The sequence below is a fragment of the Panthera pardus genome, unplaced genomic scaffold, assembly GCF_024362965.1.
Source record: "Panthera pardus isolate Hobbes unplaced genomic scaffold, ASM2436296v1 HiC_scaffold_6, whole genome shotgun sequence".
Taxonomy (NCBI): Eukaryota; Metazoa; Chordata; class Mammalia; order Carnivora; family Felidae; genus Panthera; species Panthera pardus.
Genome location: NW_026526991.1, coordinates 38,744,713 through 38,767,002, shown reverse-complemented (window position 1 = coordinate 38,767,002; position 22,290 = coordinate 38,744,713). Strand labels below are relative to the sequence as shown.

Here is a 22,290-nt window from a genome sequence, read left to right as displayed (position 1 = left end):
CCTGTCTTACTTTATTAATGCAACTTTCCATTCCCAGAGGCAAAATTCCTACTCATTGTGCAGCAATTCTAACATGCACATTTCCCTCACATTTTAATATCACTGAAATCTTCTACAATCGATCAATGTTACAATCCATGATGCCTTATAATGGCTATCGGCTAGGTGGCAGACACAACATGGTTGTGATTATCTGTCCTCATGTGCCTTCAGTCACAGTTATTCATATGCTTTTCACTTCAGTCAATTCATGTGCATCCTTGTTACCTTATTTATTGAACTTAACTATTGCTTAAAATGTTTTCCTGGATGTCGTCTGAAACTTGTTGATATCTATCTTCTGGTAAGATCAAGAAAGCATCAAAATCAAAACTTGCAGAATGCACACAAATGATTTAGAATATAATCCCAAAGGCAATAAGAGAACATTCCTTAAATTTTTTTTAAAGTTTATTTATTTTTGAGAGAGAGAGAGAGAGAAAGTGAGAGAGAACGTGAGCGAGAGTGGGGGAGGGGCAGAGATAGAGAGGGAGACACAGAATCCGAAGCAGGTTCCAGGCTCTGAGCTGCCAGCACAGAGCCTGACATGGGGCATAAACCCACGAACCGCAAGATCATGACCTGAGCCGAAATTGGACGCTTAACTGACTGAGCCACCCAGGCATCCCATACGAGAACATTATTTTTTTTTTTTTTAAACATTTATTTATTTTTGATAGAGTGAGACAGAGCGCGAGCCAGGGAGGGGGAGAGAGAGAGTGAGACAAAATCCAAAGCAGGCTCCAGGCTCTGAACTGCCAGCACAAAGCCCAACATTGGGGTCAACCCGCGAACCATGAGATCATGATCCGAGCCAAAGTCGGACACCCAACTGACTGAGCCACCCAGGCGCCCCAAGAGAACATTCTTTAAAAACGTTGCATCAATAAAATGCTAAATTTAGAAAACGATACTGTGTGAAAAACCCAGGTGATTAAACATACACAGACACAGAAAGTACCATAATTTCACTTTTGTAAACTTTTAAAATTGGTATATAAAGTAATTACACTGTGTTACAACAATGGCATCTTAATTAAACTTCATGAAATCCAGTATATGCATTATAAACACTCCCAATATAGTCCTGGCTTCCTACTGCATCATTTCCATTAGCATCTCAAATAGGGCCTATTTAAAACCACATTCCTCTACAGTCTCTCCTCTGCTTCCCCCAATCTTGCTCTTTAGATCTCTTAATAAGTTTAAAGGCATCACTGTCCCAGTTACAAAGGTTAGACAGGGAGGTAGAATAGTGTAACAGCTTAAAGTGCAGACCTGAAAAGTTAGACTAGGTTCAAATCCTAGCTCTGCCACTTACTATGATTACTTTTTGACTCAAGTTTCCTCATCTATAAAATAAGAATCATAATACAGGGCCATCATCATTCACCCAAACCCAAATTTCAAAATTTTTCATATTTTAAAAAGGTACCGTTGTAGATTATGTAACACCCCCACTGAGTCTGAGGCAGCACTTTATATTACCAAACACATTACTGTTTTTGCAAAAAAGAAATGTACAGTACATTGTATAAACAGACTATAAATAGCCTCATATCAGTTCAGGTCATGGTTTGTTGACAAATGAGCCTACACCTAAAGTTATAATTAGTCTCTCATTTTTCCAAGTTTTTGGGGTTTGGAATTGTGCATATAGACCTGTGGGGTGGTGGTAATATTTTCATGTGACTGTTAGGACGACTGAAATGACATATACTTAAAGGACTTAGAGCAGTGACTAGTACAAGTTAAGCACTCAATGAACATTAGCTATTATTATCAAGCCTTATCACCACCTTGATTCTTCCTCCTACCTTACTACCTAGATCCAATGAATCACACCAAGCCTTATCAATTCTATTTTCCAAATTTCTTTCAAATATGCACCACTTCCAATTTCATTGCCATTGCCCTAGCTCTCTTGTCCAACAATACTAATCTGTGAAGAACAGTCTTCCTAAAATACAGAGTGAGGATCATCATGTCCCTAAAAATGCATCACCACTAAAGGTCAAACTTAGCAACGTACACTAATTCCTCTATGCTGTAGACTCAGTTCATTTTCCCAATCCAATCTGCTACCTTCCATATACCCCTAATGCTCTTCTCCCTGAAATATGGCTCCAAAATCCTCTTATCCAATGGAATCAGAACCAGTATTTGCTTGGTTAACCATAAGCTCTAAATAAGGAATAACAGGGGTGCCTGAGTGGCTCAGCTGGTTAAGCAGCCAGCTTTGGCTCAGAACATGTTCATGGGTTTGAGTCCAGCGTCGGGCTCTGTGCTGACAGCTCAGAGCCTGGAGCCTGCTTCGGATTCTGTGTCTTCCTCTCTCTCCACTCCTCTCCTGCTCATGCTTTGCCTCCATCTCTCTCCATCTTCTCCATGGATAAATGTTAAAAAAAATTTTTTTTTAATTGGAAATAAAACAATGAATATATGAAAATAAATGTAAATAAGACATTTATTTCAACATAGAAGATACTGGAGAATGTCTCCAATGACTTAAGTCCATGATACTTTTCTTGCATAAAGCATACTCATAATGCATTTCCTAAGACTTCAAAGTGTCTTTTAAAAAATAAAGGAATGATTGGGGTATCTGGCTGGTTCAGTTAGTTGAGTGTCTGTATTCCACTCAGGTCATGATCTCACAGTTCATGAGTTCGAGCCCCGTGTCGGACTCTGCGCTGACAGCCCAGAGCCTGCAGCCTACTTCATATTCTTTGTCTCCCTCTCTTTATGCCCCTCCCATGTTTGTGTTCTGTCTCAAAAATAAATAAACATAAAAAAAGTAATGATAAAAAGCAGCATTATGAATAGTAACAATTAACTTAGCTAACATTTACTGAATACTAAATATGCTGTATATTGTGCCAACTGTCTTATATATGCTATTTAATCTTCTCAATAATCTTATAAAGTAGGGATACGTATTAATACTTTCATTTTATAGATATGGAAACAGAGGTTCAGAGAAGCTGGTACCAGAGAAGCTGGTAATTTGTCTAAAGTTAATAGCAATTAATTGGCAGAGTTAAGATTATAATGGAGTTTTTGATTCCTAAACGTTAGGTCAGTAATATAATAACATTTTTCACGGGCATGGTGGTGAAGTTTATGTATTTCTTAAATTGGTTAAGAATTTGATTCTTTTACCCAAGATAGCAACATTACTGAATTCCAGACGTAGGATTCAACAGGTGCAGACTGTGAAGCAAGATGTCTAGTTTGTCGAAAGGCTCAGCAAGGGGATCAGAGTGGCTAAAAGAGACAGCCTGAGAGGAGTGAAGAATATAAAATCAGAGGAGTAATATGAGGTCAAACTATAGCCTTGTAGGCTATCAGAACTCTGGCTTAAACTCTGAATGTATTATGAACCCACTGGATGGATATGAATAAAAATGCGGTATTACCCCACTTATAAAATATTATTTACTTATTTTATTTTTAAGATTTACTTTTAATTTTTTAATCCCTATACCCAACACGGGGCTTGAACTCATGACCCTGAGGATCAAAAGTCACACACTCCACTGACTGAGCCAGGCGCCCCCTGCCCCATTTGTAATATTTTAAATGGATCATCCTGGCTGCTGTGTGGAAAACAGATGGTGGGAAGAGGATGGTTATGGTTAGAATAACTGCAACTCTAAGTCCAGTGAAAAATGACAGTGTGCAAGATTATGAAGAAATTAAAGAGGTGACAAAAATAGTAAGATACTGGATATATTTTGAAGGGTAAGCCAAGAGAAATCTTGAGGATGTTTATGGAATAAAGGTTATAATGAAGAAGAAAAGCCAAACCATAAATAAGCCACCACAAATATTTAAAAGTTAGCATATCTTTAAATAGCTGATTCTTTAATGATCAAATGACAAATTTCATGAAACTTTTTCCATCCTGCAAATAAGACCATGAGAATGTCACTGAATGTAATCCTACTTGTATTTTATAATGATATAAAATCTTCTATAGTGGTGGCTTTGAAACGACTCCAAACACAAAGAAAAATATGTGAAATATACTAATTAATCAACATTTCATTGTATGTACTGTAACACTATGTACTATAATTTTTCTCTACTACTGAAAAATTTTATGACAAACACCAAAGCTACTCAAGATAAAAGCACTTCCTTTTTTTTTTTTTAATGTTTATTTACTTTTGAGAGAGAGAACAATCCAGAGAGAGAGCAAGCGCACAAGCAGGGAGGGACAGACAGAGACAGAGACAGAGACAGAGAGAGAGAGAGAGAGAGAGAGAGAGAGATGGAGAATCTGAAGCAGGCTCTAGGCTCTGAGCGGTCAGCACAGAGCCTGATGCGGGGCTTGAACTCACAAACTGCGAGATAGTGACCTGAAACGAAGTCTGACGCCCAACTGACTGAGCCACCCAGGAGCCCCCAGATAAAAGCACTTCTTTTTATTTTATTTACTTACTTATTTTAACGTTTATTTATTTTTGAGAGAAAAAGATAGAGCGTGAGTGGAAGAGGGGCAAAGAGAGAGAGAGGGAGAAACAGAATCTGAAGCAGGCTCCAGGGTCTGTCTGAGCTGTCAGCATAGTGTCTGGCGGCGGGCAGGGGGGGCTCAAACTCACAAGCAGTGAGATCATGACCTAAGACGAAGTGAGATGCTTAACCGACTGAGCCACCCAGGCACCCAAGATAAAAGCGCTTCTTAAACATCTGTGGTGGGAGCTTAATAAAGGAAAAGTGGTAATGAAACTAAAATACCAAAAGATATCAGAAAAATAATCACATCAATAACCAAATATTAATAAAACATATTGTTTATGGAGTACAACTCTGCAATCCAAAAGAATGAAATCTTGCCATCCGCAACTACCTGGATGGAACTAGAGGGTATTATGCTAAGCAAAATTAGAGGAAAACAAATATATGACCTCACTCATATGAGGACTTTAAGATACAAAACATGAACATAAGGGAAGCAAAAATAATATAAAAACAGGGAGGGGGACAAAACATAAGAGACTCTTAAATAGAGGGTTGCTGGAGGGGTTGTGGGGGGGGGGATGGGCTAAATGGGTAAGAGGCATTAAGGAATCTACTCCTGAAATCATTGTTGCATCATGTGCTAACAAACTTGGATGTAAATTATAAAAAATAAATAAATTATAGATAGAAAAAATAAAGTTTTATTATTAAAAATTTTTTTCACATAAATATACAAATACCTATGATTTGCAAAAATAAAAGGGCAATTCCAAGGCTAAAACTAGAGTCATTCAAGTAAACGGCATTCACTGGTTAATCACAGGGACAGGCTGAATAAACTACTATGACTACGTCACAATGGAGTACTACACCTAAATAGAACAATGAGAGATAGCTCTCTACCCCACTACATAGCCATCTCCAGACCAGACTTTTTTCACTTAATAGTGAAAAAAGCAAGTGAAGAAGTATGTGTGTGGTATTCTATCATTTAGCTACAAGAGGGAATATTTTAAATGATGCTTACATTAAAAAACAAACTGGGATAAAATATAAAATTTGAAAAATAGTGTAGAAGGAAATAGGATGGTAGAGCAGGAACTGCCATTAGAACATGGTATTTTATGTAAATTATAAAACAAACTGAAGTTAAAAAAGCAAACTCCAAACAATAAATAAAGTTAAACAATCAACCTAATAGGCATATCTAGTTGGTAGCATAACCACAAAGAAAAGAACTATTTCAAGTGACTTCAATACATAGTTATTTGATGGTATATTTGAAGCGAGATACCTTAAGTACAAAAAGAAATGACCTCCTAACCTCTGCCAAAAAACAAACAAAACACAAAACTTCAAACTGCTTCTGGTAATCCTATTGTTGTTGTTAGTGGTATTGTTGTTATAAGTAGTCTAATGTATGTGTAATATATAATAATGAAGCAAATTAGTAATTGTGTGTTATTTTAATCTTACAGTTCCTGGCAACAGAAGTATAGGGAGAAAGGAAATACTGATACAAGACAGAAGAGGTTAAAGGAAAACACCTTGGTACCAAATCTGAATCTGAAGCAATGACCAACTCAGTAGCAATGAGTACTTCTAGCACCCATTACAAGAACAGGGCTCTTTGGGGAAATGGCAATTCCAGACCCAGGGCAGAGGGAAAAAAAATGAGTCTGGAGCACCTTGTAACACTAGAGAGCAAGAAAGGTTGAAAGATCGTTTTCTCTGGTCATATCCCAAGGTCTTAGAAGCCAAGAGGAAGAGATTCTTGATGACCAAAGATACATAATTTACTAATCAATAAGGATGGTAACATCATTAACCACATTAAGTATATTTCAGTGTCCTCATGTGGTCTCTTCTGTGTGCATGCACCAGATGTCTCTATTTTTTGCATCCAAATTTCCCCTTCTTTTAAGGAAATCAGTAAGACTGAATTGCCCCCTCCCCCCTCCCCCCAAGTGCCTCATTTAACTTAATTATCTGTTTAAAGGCTGCATCTATACAGTCACATTCCAAGGTTCTGGGGGTGTTAGGTAGGGCTTCAACAGCTGAATTAGGTACAGATACAATTCAGCACACCAAAGGAAAAGAATGATGTTAATGCATACATTTCAAAACCGACTCATCAGTATTCAGTAAAACAATACATATGCTGAGCATTAACATAAAAGTCCCCAAACTCACCACCTTTATTGTTCCTCTAATCCACTCTGGAGAAGGGGCATTATTAGACAATCTCTATTTTTGGTTTTCCCTAAGAATTCTACCTTATTCAAAGCAGGGAGAGGTTGAGAATAATTATTTTGGTGAAAAGGTAAGACAATTGAGCCAGAATACAAAGAGCTATCATTCATCTATTCACTTGGCTCCTGCTAGGCTACAAACCAGATGTTAAATTGTTAAATGTCTAGAAACTAAACTGTAATCTCATATTCTTTGTGTACTATCTCCAACAGAGGTCGAAATTATTTATTTATTATCTATTTATTTATTTATACACTTTATTTTTAAGGTAATCTCCACACTCAGCATGTGGCTTGAACTCGTAACTCTGAGATCAAGTCGCATGCTCCACCGACTGAGCCAGCCAGGAGCCCCCAGGGGTCAAAAATTTAAAACTCACTGTATCCAAATCATACTTAAGGCATCAGAGTAAACTATGTGTGCTTCATTGTTTGTTTCATCTCTCATTTCAATAGGGATGAATTAGAACTATTCTGTGCATAAAGCAGTTCCTAAAGAAGCATGTAAACATCTGATACATTGTAGAGATGCCAGGAATTATCAGAAAAGTTTCTGGAAGAAATGACATACAACTGCATCTTGAGAGTTTGGCAGGAGCTGGTAAAGTAAAGAAATAAAGCAAATGAACCACTATAAGCAAAGACTCATTAACGTGAACCAGCAGTGAATGTTGGGAAATTAAAAGTAGTCCAGTATTAAGAGAGTGAAAAATATCGAAAGCATTATGAGAAATAAGAGGTAGGAAGAACCCAGATCCTATTTTATAAATAGTATTAATCGTTGAGGCTAAGTAGCTTGGCCAAGGGCACATAGCTTGCAAAAAACAAAATCAGGATTTACAACAAATTTAACTTCAAATATTTCATTTGGCAGAGTGACCCAAATTTCCTAGGTCTTTCCTGGCTTATAACTGTTATTATTTTTTTTTTTAATTTTTTTTTTAATGTTTGTTTATTTTTGAGAGAGAGAGAGACAGAGCATGAGCAGGGGAGGGGCAGAGAGAGAGGGAGACACAGAATCGAAAGCAGGCTCCAGGCTCTGAGCTGCCAGCACAGAGCCCCATGCGAGGCTCGAACTCACAGACCGCGAGATCATGACCTGAGCCAAAGTTGGACGCTCAACCAACTGAGCCACCCAGGTGCCCCTCTACATCATTATTAATAGGGCCTTCTTTTACTCTATAAATACTCTGACTTGGGGGTATCTTTACCCTAGCTCTTAAGCCACCATGCTATTTTTTTCTAGACCAAAGAAAAATAGGTTTTCATTAACTTCTCATATTAGTGAGATTAACTGGTAAAAAAGATAATGCTGACAAAAATAATCATGTATTTGGAAGGGCTATGGACTATCACCTTAACGAATAACCCAGTCAATATTTATCAGAGTTAAATTGTCTTTTATAAACATTCTTATTATTTAATAAAAGAAGGCAGAAAGAGCAACAAGGAAAAAGTCATAATTCTTCTAATTTTGTTCAAAGTATGCATTCAGATACTCTAGTTATACCACAGCCATAAATTCAAACTGCCTAAAGAAAGGTAGATCACCACAACTCTACTCAATCTTGGCTAAACCAGGTCATTTCTGTTTGTATTAAGTCCTATGAAGCACTTGTTCCATAGCCTACCTTCTAAAAAATGAAAAGCTGTGGTTTTTCTACTGAAAATATTAACACCTGCAGCAGACTGCTTACTCCCCCTCATACTTATTTACTGACATGCAAAACACTGAATATGCCAAGTACTTGCTTTTCCCAGGGTAGACATGGGCAAGTGACAAGACCAGACCAACACAAATCCCTAAAGCGGAAATCTGATGCAGTCCGAGGACTCTCTTGGATAAGTTCCCCTCTTTGACATACACAAAATATGGAGAAGATACTTTTCACACTCTACCCACTTTTTATTTTGCCCTCTGATGTGCATATGTAATAATACAACTGAGGAGTTGTGGCAATCATCCTGTCACCAGGAGGGGGACAAGGCTAAGAATAAAGTTCATATTTGGGGAAGACAGAAGAAAAAAACCTGAGAGACGCCCTTGGAGGTTTCACCAAGCAGTTTAATTAACTTGAATGCTCTTCCTCTAAACTGTATCATATACTGTAGCACAAGGATGCTTACTTTTTTTTTAAATGTTTATTTTTGAGTGAGAAAGAGAGCATGAATGGAGGGGCAGAGAAGGAGAAACATAGAATCTGAAGCAGGCTCTAGACTCTGAGCTGTCAGCACAAAACCCCACGCAGGGCTCAAACCCACAAACGGCAAGATCATGACAACCTGAGCCGAAGTGGATGCTTCACCACCTAAGCCATCCAGGCGCCCCAAGGACTCTTACTCTTTAGGTCATTTTAAATTTGATACTATTTAATTGCAGCTAAAATCATCCCAACCAACACAATGGTTTATCAATCAAGTGGAAGAAATTATTCAGGGTGATTATTATTGTCTTTTCAAACTCAGAAGCATGAATTACAAAAAAAGAAACACAAAGATTAAACATCTTAAGAGAAAAAAGTTGGGTTTTCATTTCCCCAGAGACAGTGTAACGGTCAAAAGTTAACACACATTGAGTATTTCCAATGTGCCAATTCTTTGTTTGATGGATTACTCAGTTAACCCTCACAACAATCCTAAGCAATATTATTCCTTTTTGAAAGAGGAAAAAAACAGAAGCATATAAAAGTTAAGCAACTTGCCCAAGGTCACACCCCGAGAATGGCTAAGGAAACATTCAAAATTCACATCATTTGACTCCAGAACTTGAGTACCAAATATTTACAGACAGCTTAAGATAAATGCACATTAGCTATTTTTTCTATGAAGAAGAGATCCAAGTCCTCTGTTGAGCATGAAAAAAACAGACAGGAATTAAGGAACTTGAGAACCATGATTATAATTATGAACGAACATTACTGTTTTTGCAATGACAAAAGACTTCCTCATTTTGCACATAAAGAAATTAAGGCCCAGAAAGGAAAAGATGAAAATAAAGTGTAATTAGTGTTATACGCAGTAATAGAACTCAAGTAACTCAGATTTTCTGATTCCTAGGCCAGAGTACTTCTCATTTACCAACCAATGCCTCCCCTTTAAAATGATGTATCCTATCTCCAATACACATGGGGAGAAAAATGAAATAAAGGTATAACAATATTTAAGGCTTACTGAAAGAGATTCACAAAATAGAACTCCCATATTTGATATTATCAGTTGATAAGTTTTGATGTGAGCAGATAGACAATAAAACCTGTTTATGGTATTGGACACACAGTAACACAAAATGAAATAGTTCAGTGAAAATATTATTTTGTCAGGATAACTATACTTCCTTGTTAACTGTTTGAAGAATCAGATTTTCTTGGAAAGTACCTGCCCATTAAAGGTAGGTAAGAATGATGACCATTTCTCATTGAATTTTCTAAAACACGTATTTTTAGAAAACAATCTTAATAGCAACGAAGTATAAATGTTTAGACTAATTGGAGAACTCTGTATCATATTCTCCTTATACCAAAGTAACTTAACTGAGAATTATTGTTAATTTCTCCTAACAACTCAGATTACACAGGGATAGGCTAGATTGCTAAATTTAACTTTGAATCATTTGACAATGCTCTACATGTACTCAAAATAAAAGGAGATGGGAATGGAGAAGTGTACCATTACTCATATCAATACAAAGTACCAAAAGCCAAAGAGGGTGGGAAGACAGGAAGATAAACTCCCAATGAGAGACTCAATATATGAATTCCCAAGAACTGCTTATTCTTCTTCCTGGGAAGAATAGTTTTCATGAATTAAGGTAATATAAGAGCTCACTCATTTATCAGTAACACCAATTTCTATAAAATCTCAGGTCTCTAAAATAGTGTTTGGATATTTGGATAAAAGTAAACACAGAACTGGCTTACTCTGCAATATCAAGATATCCACAAGAAGCAGCTGCATGTAGTGGTATCCAGCCTTCATTATCAGGTTGATTAATATTTGCTCCATTTTCAACCAGAAACTTCACCATATCAACATTGTCATCAATGCAAGCCTAAAAACAAAACAGAAAGCACAATCAGAAAAAATATGAAGCAATGCTCCTAATAATACATCCATAGAACAAAATCCCTACTTTGCAACTTTTATAACATAAATATTCTCTGTCAGTGTGCTGCTATTTTGATTGTATTGCCATCAAACAGGTCAATGGTACTAATGTGACTAGACAGTGCCAATCTCACGATAAAAATAAGTACATATTAAAATGATAACAATCAAAACATTATATAAGTACCAGTAATAAAGCACTGGCTTTATAGCACTGGCTCCCAAAATGCAATCTGTCGAGGGGGGAGGGATCCTTTCAGGAAACTGACAATGCCAAAACTACTCTTAAAATAATACTAAGATGGTATTTCACCTTTTCATTGTGTTGACACGTGCACTTGAGAGTGCATAAAGCAACAGTGGCAAAACTTGCTTGTGCTTTAGCACAATCAAGACAGTGGCCAAAGAAACTACACTAACAAGTCACTGTATTCGCCACTATGCACTCATTGTTTTTTTTTTTAAGCTATTTTTTGGGGAGCTTGAGTAGCTCAGTGGTTAAGTCTCCAACTCTTGGTTTCAGCTCAGGTCATGACCTCACAGTCTGTGAGATCAAGCCCCACATCAAGATCTGTGCTGACAGCAGATTCGCAGATTCTTGGGATTCTCTCTTTCTGTCCCACCCCCAAAATGAATAAACTTTTAAAAAGCTATTTTTTACTTATGAATGTCCTTAAAGTAGTATAAAATATAAATCTTATTAAATCTTGACCCCTGAATACACATCTTTTTAGTACTCTTTGGAACAAAATATGAAGCATGCAAAAAACACTTCTTTCAAGTATAATGACTGCCCTGAGGAAAAGTACTTGTGCAACTAAGATGCAAGTTGAACTAGCCACTTTTTCCATGGAATACAATTTTTACTTAAACGAGAAACTATACTTAGTCCAACTTGGATTTGTGTCATACTTTTTCTTAAAAATGAACAAAATCTGTCAAGAAAAACAACAGTATTTGTTGTCCATGATAAACTGAACCCTTTAGGAGCAAGTAAACCAGTTATTTTAACTTTAAAATGTTATTTATATAACACAGGTACAGTAATTCTATTTTAAAATGAATTAATAAAATACTTAAAATCCTCAGTGTTAACCTCTAGTATCACCAAATAGTAATATATTCACACTACGGAAACAAAAGTTCTTTGGGATCTTTCGATAACTAAAATTGTTTTAAACATTTATTTATTTTTGGCAGAGAAAGACAGGACACCAGTGGGGGAGGGGCAGAGAGAGAGAGGGAGACACAGAATCCGAAGCAGGCTCCACACGCTGAGCTGTCAGCACAGAGCCCTACATGGGGCTCAAACTCATGCATCGCGAGATCATGACCTGAGCTGAAGTTGGATGCTTAACCGACTGAGCCACCCAGGCACCCCTCCAAAAAATTTAAGAGTATAAAGTGGTCTTGAGACAAAGTTTGAGAACTTACAGTAAGTAAGAAGGAACTTTTATCAATGTTTACTTTGTGCCAGTAAGTACAACAAGTACTTTATTTTACTGATGTATATACATTATCCTCACAAAAACCCTCGTAAGAAACAAGAATTTTGCTTTACCTGCAGCACCTTAATATGGTTCTTGGGTGTGGTAGGGGCTTAACAGATGAATGATGAGAAAGCTAAAATTCAGAGATTAAGTAGCTTGAATAAGCCAGACAGGTGCGAGATGACAGAGCTGGCACTCTTAACAGTTGTTTAGATTCTAAAAAATATAATCTTTTTCCACACTTAACACTGCTTTCCACAGATATTCATAGTTTATCAACATATTTCTTGCCTATCTGTAATCTCAGCAACAGGATATCATAAGTTCTAGGCACTTACACAGCGTGCTGTATGAATGAAACCAGTTTTTCTTTGCCCACCATAGAAGCGAAAGAAAACACTTTTATTTATTTTTAAAGTTTATTTATTTTGAGAGAGAGAGAGAGAGAGAGAGAGAAAACAAGCAGGGAGGGGACAGAGAGAGGGGGACAGAGGATATGAAGTGGGCTCTGCACTGACAGCACAGAGTCCCATGCAGGGTTCAAACTCACAAACCATGAGATTGTGACCTGAGCCAAAGTCAGATGCTTAACTGACTGAGCCACCCACGTGCCCCCCAAAAACACTCCTAAGTAGCACTTTCTTAGGGGAAAAAATGACAGAGTTGGTGTCAAGAAAAGCAATACGGACAAAGTACAAAGTAGGAAAAGCACTGACAGGGAATCATAGCTTTTGGTTCTAGGCTCTAACTTTGGCAATGCCACAAATTTTATAGTGTTAGACAAGTATTTTAATCTTTCTTTTCAGGCTCTGGTATCTTTATTTATCAAGTGGACAGAAGAAGCTGGTAGGTTATATATCTCTAAAATTCCCTAACATGTTTAAGATTATTTTTTTTAAAAATGTTTATTTACTTATTTTGAGAGAGAGAGAATGTGTGCAAGCAGGGGAGGGACGGAGAGTGAGAATCCCAAACAGGCAGAATGCTGTCAGCATAAAGCCCAATGCAGGGCTCAATCCCACAAACTATGAGCTGTGAAGATCATAACCTGAGCCAAAATCAAGAGTTGGAGGCTTAACCAACTGAGCCACCCAGGCGCCCAAGATTATATGTATCTGATTCTTCCCCTTGGAACAAGTTAAAGGATTCTGATGGCAAGATTTCATAGTGCCCAGAATAGTACCTTACACATAGCAGATATTAAATGAATATACATAAGTAACATTCATATGGACTTCAAGTATATACTGCTTGGGGAAAAATCTGTTTTTCAAGAAGCAGGGGTTTAAAGAAAGGGTTGGAGAGATTTGAGAACCACAGCTATCTAGTAACAAAACAAGAAACATCCATATTCTATTTATTATATTAGAAAGTAGTCTATAAAACATTATTTGAGATAGCTAATGACCCACAGTGGCTTGAATTAATATTAGATCTATTTGAATGCTTAATCATTAAATTTCCTTGAGACAAGACATTGATTTTTTGTTTTTAATGTTTATTTGTTTTGAGGGAGAGAAAGGGTGGGAAGGGAGGAGCAGAGACAGAGGAGAGAGAGAATCCCAAGCAGGATTTGTACTATCAGTGTGAGCCCAAGGCAGGTCTTAATCCCACAAACAGTGAGATCATGACCTGAGCCAAAATCAAGAGTTGGAAGTTTAACCAACTGAGCCATCTAGGCACCCCAAGAAAAGATACTGATTTAATTCTATCACCCTTTTCATTCCGCCTGCTTTAATTTTTCCAGACTCCAAAACAGTATTCTTTTATCATCGATTGAAAAATATAAAACTCTTATTTGATAAATACATCTAATACAAATCTGATTATTTATTTTAAAAGAGAGAGAGAGAACGTGAAAGCATGTGAGTTGGGAAGGGGCAGAGAGAGAGAGAGAGAGAGGGAGAGAGAATCCCAAGCAGTCTCCTTGCTGTTGGCACAGAGCCAATGTGAGGCTTGAACCCATGAAGCCGTAGGATCATGACCTGAGCCGAAACCAAGAGTGGGACGCTTAACTGACTGAACCACCCAGGCACCCCACAATCTGTTAAATTTTTAAAACAGGACACAAAAACAGTTTACCTAATATGATTACAATTTTACTAAGAAATATGTACAAAAAGACTAGAATATACACTGAAGGTTAACAGTCATCACTGGCTGTGAGACTAAGACAAATTTTTATTTTCTTCTTTAAATTTTTCCTTATTTCCAAAATGTTTACACTGAATAGGCAGTATTTACATAAGAAAATTTAAGACTTCTTTTTTTTGTTTTAAGATTTTATTTTTGGGGTGCCTGAGTGGCTCAGTAGGTCGAGCATCTAACTCTTGATTTCAGCTCAGGTCATGATCCCAGGGTTGTGGGATTGAGCCCTGCACTGGGCTCCACGCTGAGCATGGAGCCTGCTTAAGATTCTCCCTCTCTTTCTCTCCTCCTCTGTCTCTCTACCCTGTTCGTGTGCATGCTCTCTCTCTCTAAAATAATTTAAAAAGATTTTAAGTAACCCCTACACCCCACATGGGGCTCCAACTTGACCCAGAGATCAGGAGTCACATGCTCCACTGACTAAACCAGTCAGCCTGTGCCCCAAGACTTGATTCTTAAAAGAAAAATGCTAAATCTACTGTATTATAATATGGAGAAACAACCAAACCGTCGGTTAAAGTGTAAAATTCATACAACTTCAAAAAACCATTTGACAATATCTACTCTAGTATAAAAATACAAAAGAATTGATAAATAAACGGAGTGGAGTGTATGTGTGTGAGGAGATTCTATTCATAGGATCCTATACATCAATGAGAAAAGAACATCAAACTAAAAGAACCACTGCTACCTTCAACAACACAGATGATCTTCACAGACATAGATGAGTGAAAAAAGGTAGACAGAAAGGATACATACTGTAGGTTTCTAGGCAAAACTATCTCTGGTGTTGAAGTTCAGAAAAATGGTCAAATTTGTGGAGAAATAAGAGGAGCATGGGGGTGCTTTCTGGAGGACTGGAAATGTTCCCTATCTTTCTGATTTTTACTTAGGCATATTCGTATGCAAAAATTCACTGAATTGCACACTTAAAAGCCGTGTATTTTACTGCAAATTATATCTCAGGTTAAAAAAAAAAAATTAACAGGCTACTATTTTTTGAAAGCCTACTCTATGTATTACCTCCAATATAAGACACTTTACTTATCTTTCTCTAAATTGTACATGCTAAAATAGATCTTCCTTTAATTTCTATCCCCTGGTCCCTGAAACTCCACAATCAAATGGAATCTCTCTTTTAACTGATAACCTTTAAATATGATGAACACCCTCACCCCAGAATTCTCACATACTCTCTTTTGGGCTAAATATCCCCAATTCCTTTAGCTACTCTTCTTATCATGTATACTAAAAAGTATATATGCCAAAGCCCTAGAAATACAGGGAAGCCGGAAGGATCACACTGCAATATGGCAGGCTTGCCCATAAATAACAATGATCATATTAGGGCATAACAGCAGTAGATAGAGAAGTACTACAATATCATTGGGACATAAAGATAACTTCTCAGGACTAAGATGGTCCATATAGGTCTCATTAAGAAGTATATGTCTGGGGCACCTGGGTGGCTCAGTCGGGTTGAGCATCCGACTTCAGCTCAGGTCCTGATCTCGCGGTTTGTGAGTTCGAGCCCCGTGTTGGGCTCTGTGCTGACGACTCGGAGCCTGGAGCCTGCTTCAGATTCTGTGTCTCCTTCTCTCTCTGCCCCTCCCCCACTTGTGCTCTGTCTTTCTCTATCAAACATAAAAATTAAAAATTAAAAATTAAAAAAAAAAAAGAAGTATATGTCTGAGGGGCACCTAGCTGGCTCAGTAGGTACAGCATGTGCCTCTAGATGTAGGGTCAGAATTTGAATCCCACATTGTGGATACAGTTTACTTTAAAAAAAAAAAAAAAAAAAAGGTATATGTTTGGGCAACGTTTTGAAGATTATATATAAGTTGTTCAACTAGCAACTCAACTAGAAGGAACTTCCCTGTGCAAATGCACTGTGATTTTAAAAATGCGTAGAATAAACTAAGTAAATCATCCAGAGGTATACACAGAGTATTAAGTTATAAAACAGGATAAAGCTATGTGCTAAAAGGTCTTTTCCAGGTAAAAGATCTGAACATAATGCAGAGGTGACAGGATTTGATGCTAGAGATGGTTTTCATTCCACTTTCTACTCCCACACATAAAGGGAAGAGTACAACACATCCCATCAGTAATAATGGCTCAATTCAGCAGTACAGAGAAAAGCAGGAGAAAACATTTTATAATTTTAAGTAGATAATGTTTGAAAAGAGTTATTAAGAGTTTTTAAGCAGAGGAGTGACATGATCAGAACAGTATTTTAGAAAGATTATTGGAAGCAATATGAAAAAAGAAGGGCCTGAACTGAGTCTTACCAGTTATACAGACTGATCTATGAGAAACTTAAGAGAAAATATGCAAGGTTTATTTGGGTGAGGGACAGGGAGAAGCCATTCACGAAAATAGATACTACAGGTTCAAGAAGCAGGTTGAGGAAAGAAAATGATTTCATAGCTTTGGATATGTTGAATTTATAGGTGTCTGTATACCTATCTAACCATGCATATCTAGTGGCTAGTGGTCAACTGGATATGCAGACCTAGAGCTTTGAAAATAAAATGTGAGATGAAATCATCAATTTGGGAATTATCTGCATTAAGATAATATTACAATGGGGCTTGAAATCACTCAGAGAGAGGATGCAGAGAAGTGATTATGAAAACAGTAAGAGAAATGTTAATATTAAATTATCCGTATATTTTACTTGGAACACAAAAGTATTTTATTCAGTAAGTTAAAGAGAAAATTCTCAAGAAGATTACCACTAGTACCAGAAGATGAATACACAACTAAATGATTATATTAAGAGGAACGTGATATAGTTACAGGGCTGTGCACTACTTATTATGGGAGCTCAGAAAAGGAGAACTAAGAAGGAATAGTGATAGTCTGGGAATATCTCCTGGAGGAGGCTCTATCCCAGAGCTTAACATATGAACAAGTGACAAGTGGTGTATGAAGATGCCAAATCACATATAGTGAGGATGAAGGTAGGCAGGATGTAGAATAAAGTTTATTTTCCACCTTATGAGTAAACCTTTGATATTGAAGAGAAAAGATTTTCAAGACAAATGGTTAATTTTTAAAGCTTCTCTATTTTAAGAAGGCAACCCCCCTCCGCCAGCTCTTTGAAAAAATTAACCTATGGGTATAGGTGATTCCTGAAAATGAAACGTTGTTGATTCTGATTTAAAATACTTAAAGTCAGTATAATGTAAGAAACACCAATAAACATACTAAAGCAGTTAATGTTAAATCTGCTTTTTCCTTTGTTTATAATTTACTAAGTTTTTGAAATGTTTTAATATTAATTAAATGCTAAAAACACTGTCACAAAATATACATTACATATGAATCTCAAGTTTGTGGTACAAGTTGTTCAAAGTGTTCTCCTGAACATTTATAAAGCATACACAAGAAACCCGTGAAGTACACCCATAAAAATACTGTCGCTAAGAGAATCAAAAGCTAACACATGTAGCACATTAAGAGACACATGACTTGCTGACTTTAAATATCTGACTAAAATGTAGTCAGTTTATTAATAAGCCATATATATGGAAAGAAACAGAATGACTCAAATATACCTCCAAAATATTATCGAACATAGCTTAAGTTTTTGGTGAATACATATTCAGAGTAATTGCCAATAATAAATGGCTGCGTGAAGACACTTTAGTCATTTAGTCCAGGTTCAGGCAGCTTTGCCAACTTGAGCTGTAAACTAATTCAACAAACTAGTTCAAGTACATAAAACATCTGTTTTATCTCAGCAAGTTAGCTCAAGGACAACCTTTGTTTCCCACGTTTTAAGAAAAAAGTTGAAAAGCCTAACAACAAAGAGATGAATAAAGGAACTACACAATGTTGGCTGAAGGTAGACAAAATCCATAGCTTAAAGACAGATTTTGGGTGGGGCATGTATAGCTTGAAAAATCATTAAATTTCATTCCTAGAGAAATAAAAAATATGTTTAGCAACTATGTAATTCAACTGAGTAAAATCACAATTATGAAATTAGAAGCATTTGAAACAAATTCTAATACTATAATATTCCTTTTCACGAAAGTGGTTTTCTTTAAAGTATGTACTCTATAGACAGGTTGTGCAGGATTAACCCAGTTCTGCCACTTATTAGCCAGGTGTTGCTGGGTAAATTACTTAACGTCCTGTGTGCCACAGTTTACTCTGGAAAACGAGGATAGTAATAGTACCCACCTCAAAAGTTTACTATGATAGGTATATGAATTAATATAGAAAGCACTTAGAGTAGTACTTTTATGTTTGCAGATACATAATCCACATGCTAAATCACCCCCATTTAAAATTTTTTTTTAATATTCTTATCTATAATTTACTTTTTCATCCCTCTGTAAATTATAAAACAAGGTTAAATGGTGGAGACTTGTCAAATATTCCTTTCAGTACCAGTTTGGTAAAAGTCCCAGCCACAATTATTTCTAAGATGACGATTAAATTATAAAAGATACACAAAGGATATCTTGGGATTTCAGGCTTCTTTCAAACTTTCATATGTGAAAATTTTTTTTAATTAATTTCTTCTAATGTTTATTTTTGAGAGAGAGAGAGAGAGAGAGAGAGAGAGAGAGAGAGAATATGAGCGGGGGAGGGGGAGAAAATGAGACACACACAGAATCTGAAGCAGGCTCGAACTCACAAACCATGAGATCATGACCTGAGCCAAAGTCGGCCACTTAACCAATTGAGCCACCCAGGCACCCCTAAAAGTTTTATATAAGCTCATTCATACAAAGTATATACAACTCAGAGAAAAGAGAAAAGATTTAGTTGTATAAATGTCATTAGAGAACTTAAGTGAAAATGTAATTAGTCAATTAGTTGAAACATTTACAATTTGTGCCTAGTCATTAGTAATACAGTTAACAAATGAATTTGAATATGGAAGTTCTCTAAATCATTTCCTTGACACAATTCTTTATGACTCTTACTAAGGAAGACTTGATTCTGTACAACTGCTGGGAACAGAAATTTGTAGATATACTAGAAAATAGTCCATGCCCTAAGCATTCAGTGACACAGATGTCAGGTGAGAATGCTTAAAGAACTGAACTGGAGATAATCCAATCAAGTTTTTGTTTATTTTAAAAGAAAACTAAATTTGGACTATCAAAGGATGAATTACAGACGTGGTTTAAGCAAGAAAAACAATGAGGGCACCTGAGTGGCTCAGTCAATTAAGCGTCTGACTTCGGCTCAGGTCATGATCTCACGGTTCATGGTTCATGAATTCAAGCCCCACGTTGGGCTCGTGCTAACAGCTCAGAGCCTGGAAACGGCTTCAGATTCTGTGCCTCCCTCTCTCTGCCCCTCCTCCACTAGCTCTCTCTCAAAAATAAACAAACATTAAAAAAAGAAAAAAGAAAAAAACAATGAAGAACTCTATGCAGTACTCCATTACTGAATAATAAAAAAATAAATACCTTGGTCTTGCATTAAGACTGGCAAATAAATGAGCATGTATAATCCTAGGAGGTCAATTGTATTTAGTTTTGAAAACAAATAAATTTAGCACTGCATTTAAGTTTCAAATATTTTTGCCCTTTCTACTCTTATCATACAAGCAGGTAGGAAATCTAGATGTAAAAATAAAAACTTATCCTATGTCATAATAAGTCATATACTCAAATGATAAAATGATTGGGATAATAAATTTAAAACACAGATTGTACACAATGCTGGACCATAGGAAATTCTTCATTTGGATTAAGTAAAGTTGAGGTTTATGTACATACAGTATTCTAGAGAGAATAAAGGAAGCACATACCTGATGAAGAGAAGATCCAATATATATTTGTGGATTGAATAAATTAGACATGGCAAACAGACTATTCAAAAAATCTGAAAAAAACTTCTTTGAGACTAAAAAAAAAAGTTTTCAGGGGAAAAGTAATCTAAGTATTGCTTCAACATTCATACTTCAACAAGTACTACATATTTGAAAGACAACACTAAAAACTGGGAAATATAAATATTCAAAGACTGAAATATATCCTTTATCTACTTTATTACACAGCTCTGTATATTTCCTTTACTGATAAAGATCTATAAAGTAGTAAGTGAAACCTAGATCTTTAGAGGCTCACATTTTTATTTGGGGACTCAGGAAGGGAAGAGCATTTCTTCTAAAGTTTAGAATCCTTAGGGATCTAAAAAGAATTGAACTTCAGGATCATTCTCTCACTAATAATTTTTATTGATTATTCTGGTGAATGCAAGGAACAGCACTAAAGAGTATATTCTCTTTGTCTCCTTTAAGCACAGTGCCTGGCATATAGGAAATATGAATCAAAACAAAATGCTAACTTCTTAACAAGTAGACATTTATGGCGTAGGGCATGTATATGTACATAAAACTATACTAAGTACTGTGTGAGGCTTGCTGTTTTTATTGTTTCATGTGTTCAAGTATTTTCTACGAATTAGATGACAATCCCTAAGAATAGAAAATACCTTATATACTTCACAATACCTAACAGGGCTACCCAATAAATTTTTGTTAATGAGCAATGTAATGATCTTATACTGTTCTCAGGATGCTTATAATCTAATTAGGAAAATAAGATAAGCAGATAAGGCAGAAAAATAATAAGCAATTTTCAAAGAAATATAGCATTAATCAAGAAAAAGAAAACTCAGTATGGGAGTAGAGATGAGTTGAAGAAAATTTTTTGGAGAAAATGAATCTTTTGCCAGGTTTCATTATTGTCTGAGCTCTAGAAATAGAAGGTAGCCACAGGTTGCTGTTTTCCTTGTTACATTCTTTTATCAGAAGTGATCGCGCAACTGATCCAGAGGGGTTTAATCAATGTATATATTAACAAGGAAATAATTTAGTTTCATGAGAAGAAATAACATCTACTTACTATTTGTATTAAATTAAAAAAAAAAACTAGGTTACAGAAATATGTAGAATAGGATACCATTCTTGCCATTGATATGCCTAATTAAAAGTCTGGAAGAATATATGGCAAAATGTTAATTAACAGAAGTCAAAGTCATTGAGTTATTTTCCAAAAACATCTCTACAGTGAGGACATAAAATCCGTATGGCTTTCCAAAACAAAACATTTTACACAGTTGTTAGCTGTTTCTTGACGAATTTCTTGAGTATCCAAGCAAAGTATGTGGCTGATAAAGAGCAGATTCTTCATTAACTCAAAAGTATTAATATATTGAGTGTCCACCTCAGCCAGACACTATGCTAGATGCTAGAAATGCCCTGGTAAAGGACATAGACCAGATTTCTGTACCCACAGAGCTTAGACAGAGCCCAGCAGGCAAGACAGGTAACTAAACAAATAGCAAAAAGAGGTATGATAAATGCTATAAAATTTGAGTACTTCAACTGAATTTGGAAGAAAGCGAGAAGAAATCAGAATCTGAGAGTGGTGCCCAGGAATTTCCACTTTAAAGAAATTCCCCATCCAATTTGTAAAAACAGACTAGATTGAGAACCTCTGATATCCATGGTAACTGAAACTAGACAAAATATATTCAGAAATCAAGACAAGATGATCAAAGGATCAATAAAAAATAATCTAAATATTATAAATTCCAACAAAGTAGAAGTATTAATATAGCTAACAAAACAAGATGAGGGGAGAGAAGACAAAAATGGATTAGTAATGACATCCTAATCTTTCTTAGAGAATAGTCCAATCTTTCTAAAATTGTGATGTGGTCTTTAAAAAAAAAAATCCTGTGTCACTGTATTCATAGACTATTTTCTTAGTCTTAAAGGAACATTTGAGTATCCAAGCAAAGTACGTGGC

General features: G+C 36.1%; 1 protein-coding gene across 8 annotated transcripts in view; it reads right to left on the bottom strand.

The window, feature by feature from the left end:
• PPP1R12A (protein phosphatase 1 regulatory subunit 12A) overlaps window positions 1-22,290 on the bottom strand; it is a 160,660-nt gene that overhangs the window by 97,416 nt on the left and 40,954 nt on the right. For all 8 annotated transcript variants that reach the window (XR_008419619.1, XM_019455200.2, XM_019455198.2 and 5 more), the window contains exon 2: window positions 10,676-10,806. Coding sequence is in view for 7 of the 8 variants with exons in the window: in XM_019455200.2 (XP_019310745.1) it covers window positions 10,676-10,806 (131 nt within the window). In the remaining variant the exon portion in view is untranslated. The remainder of the gene's footprint in view (window positions 1-10,675; window positions 10,807-22,290) is intronic.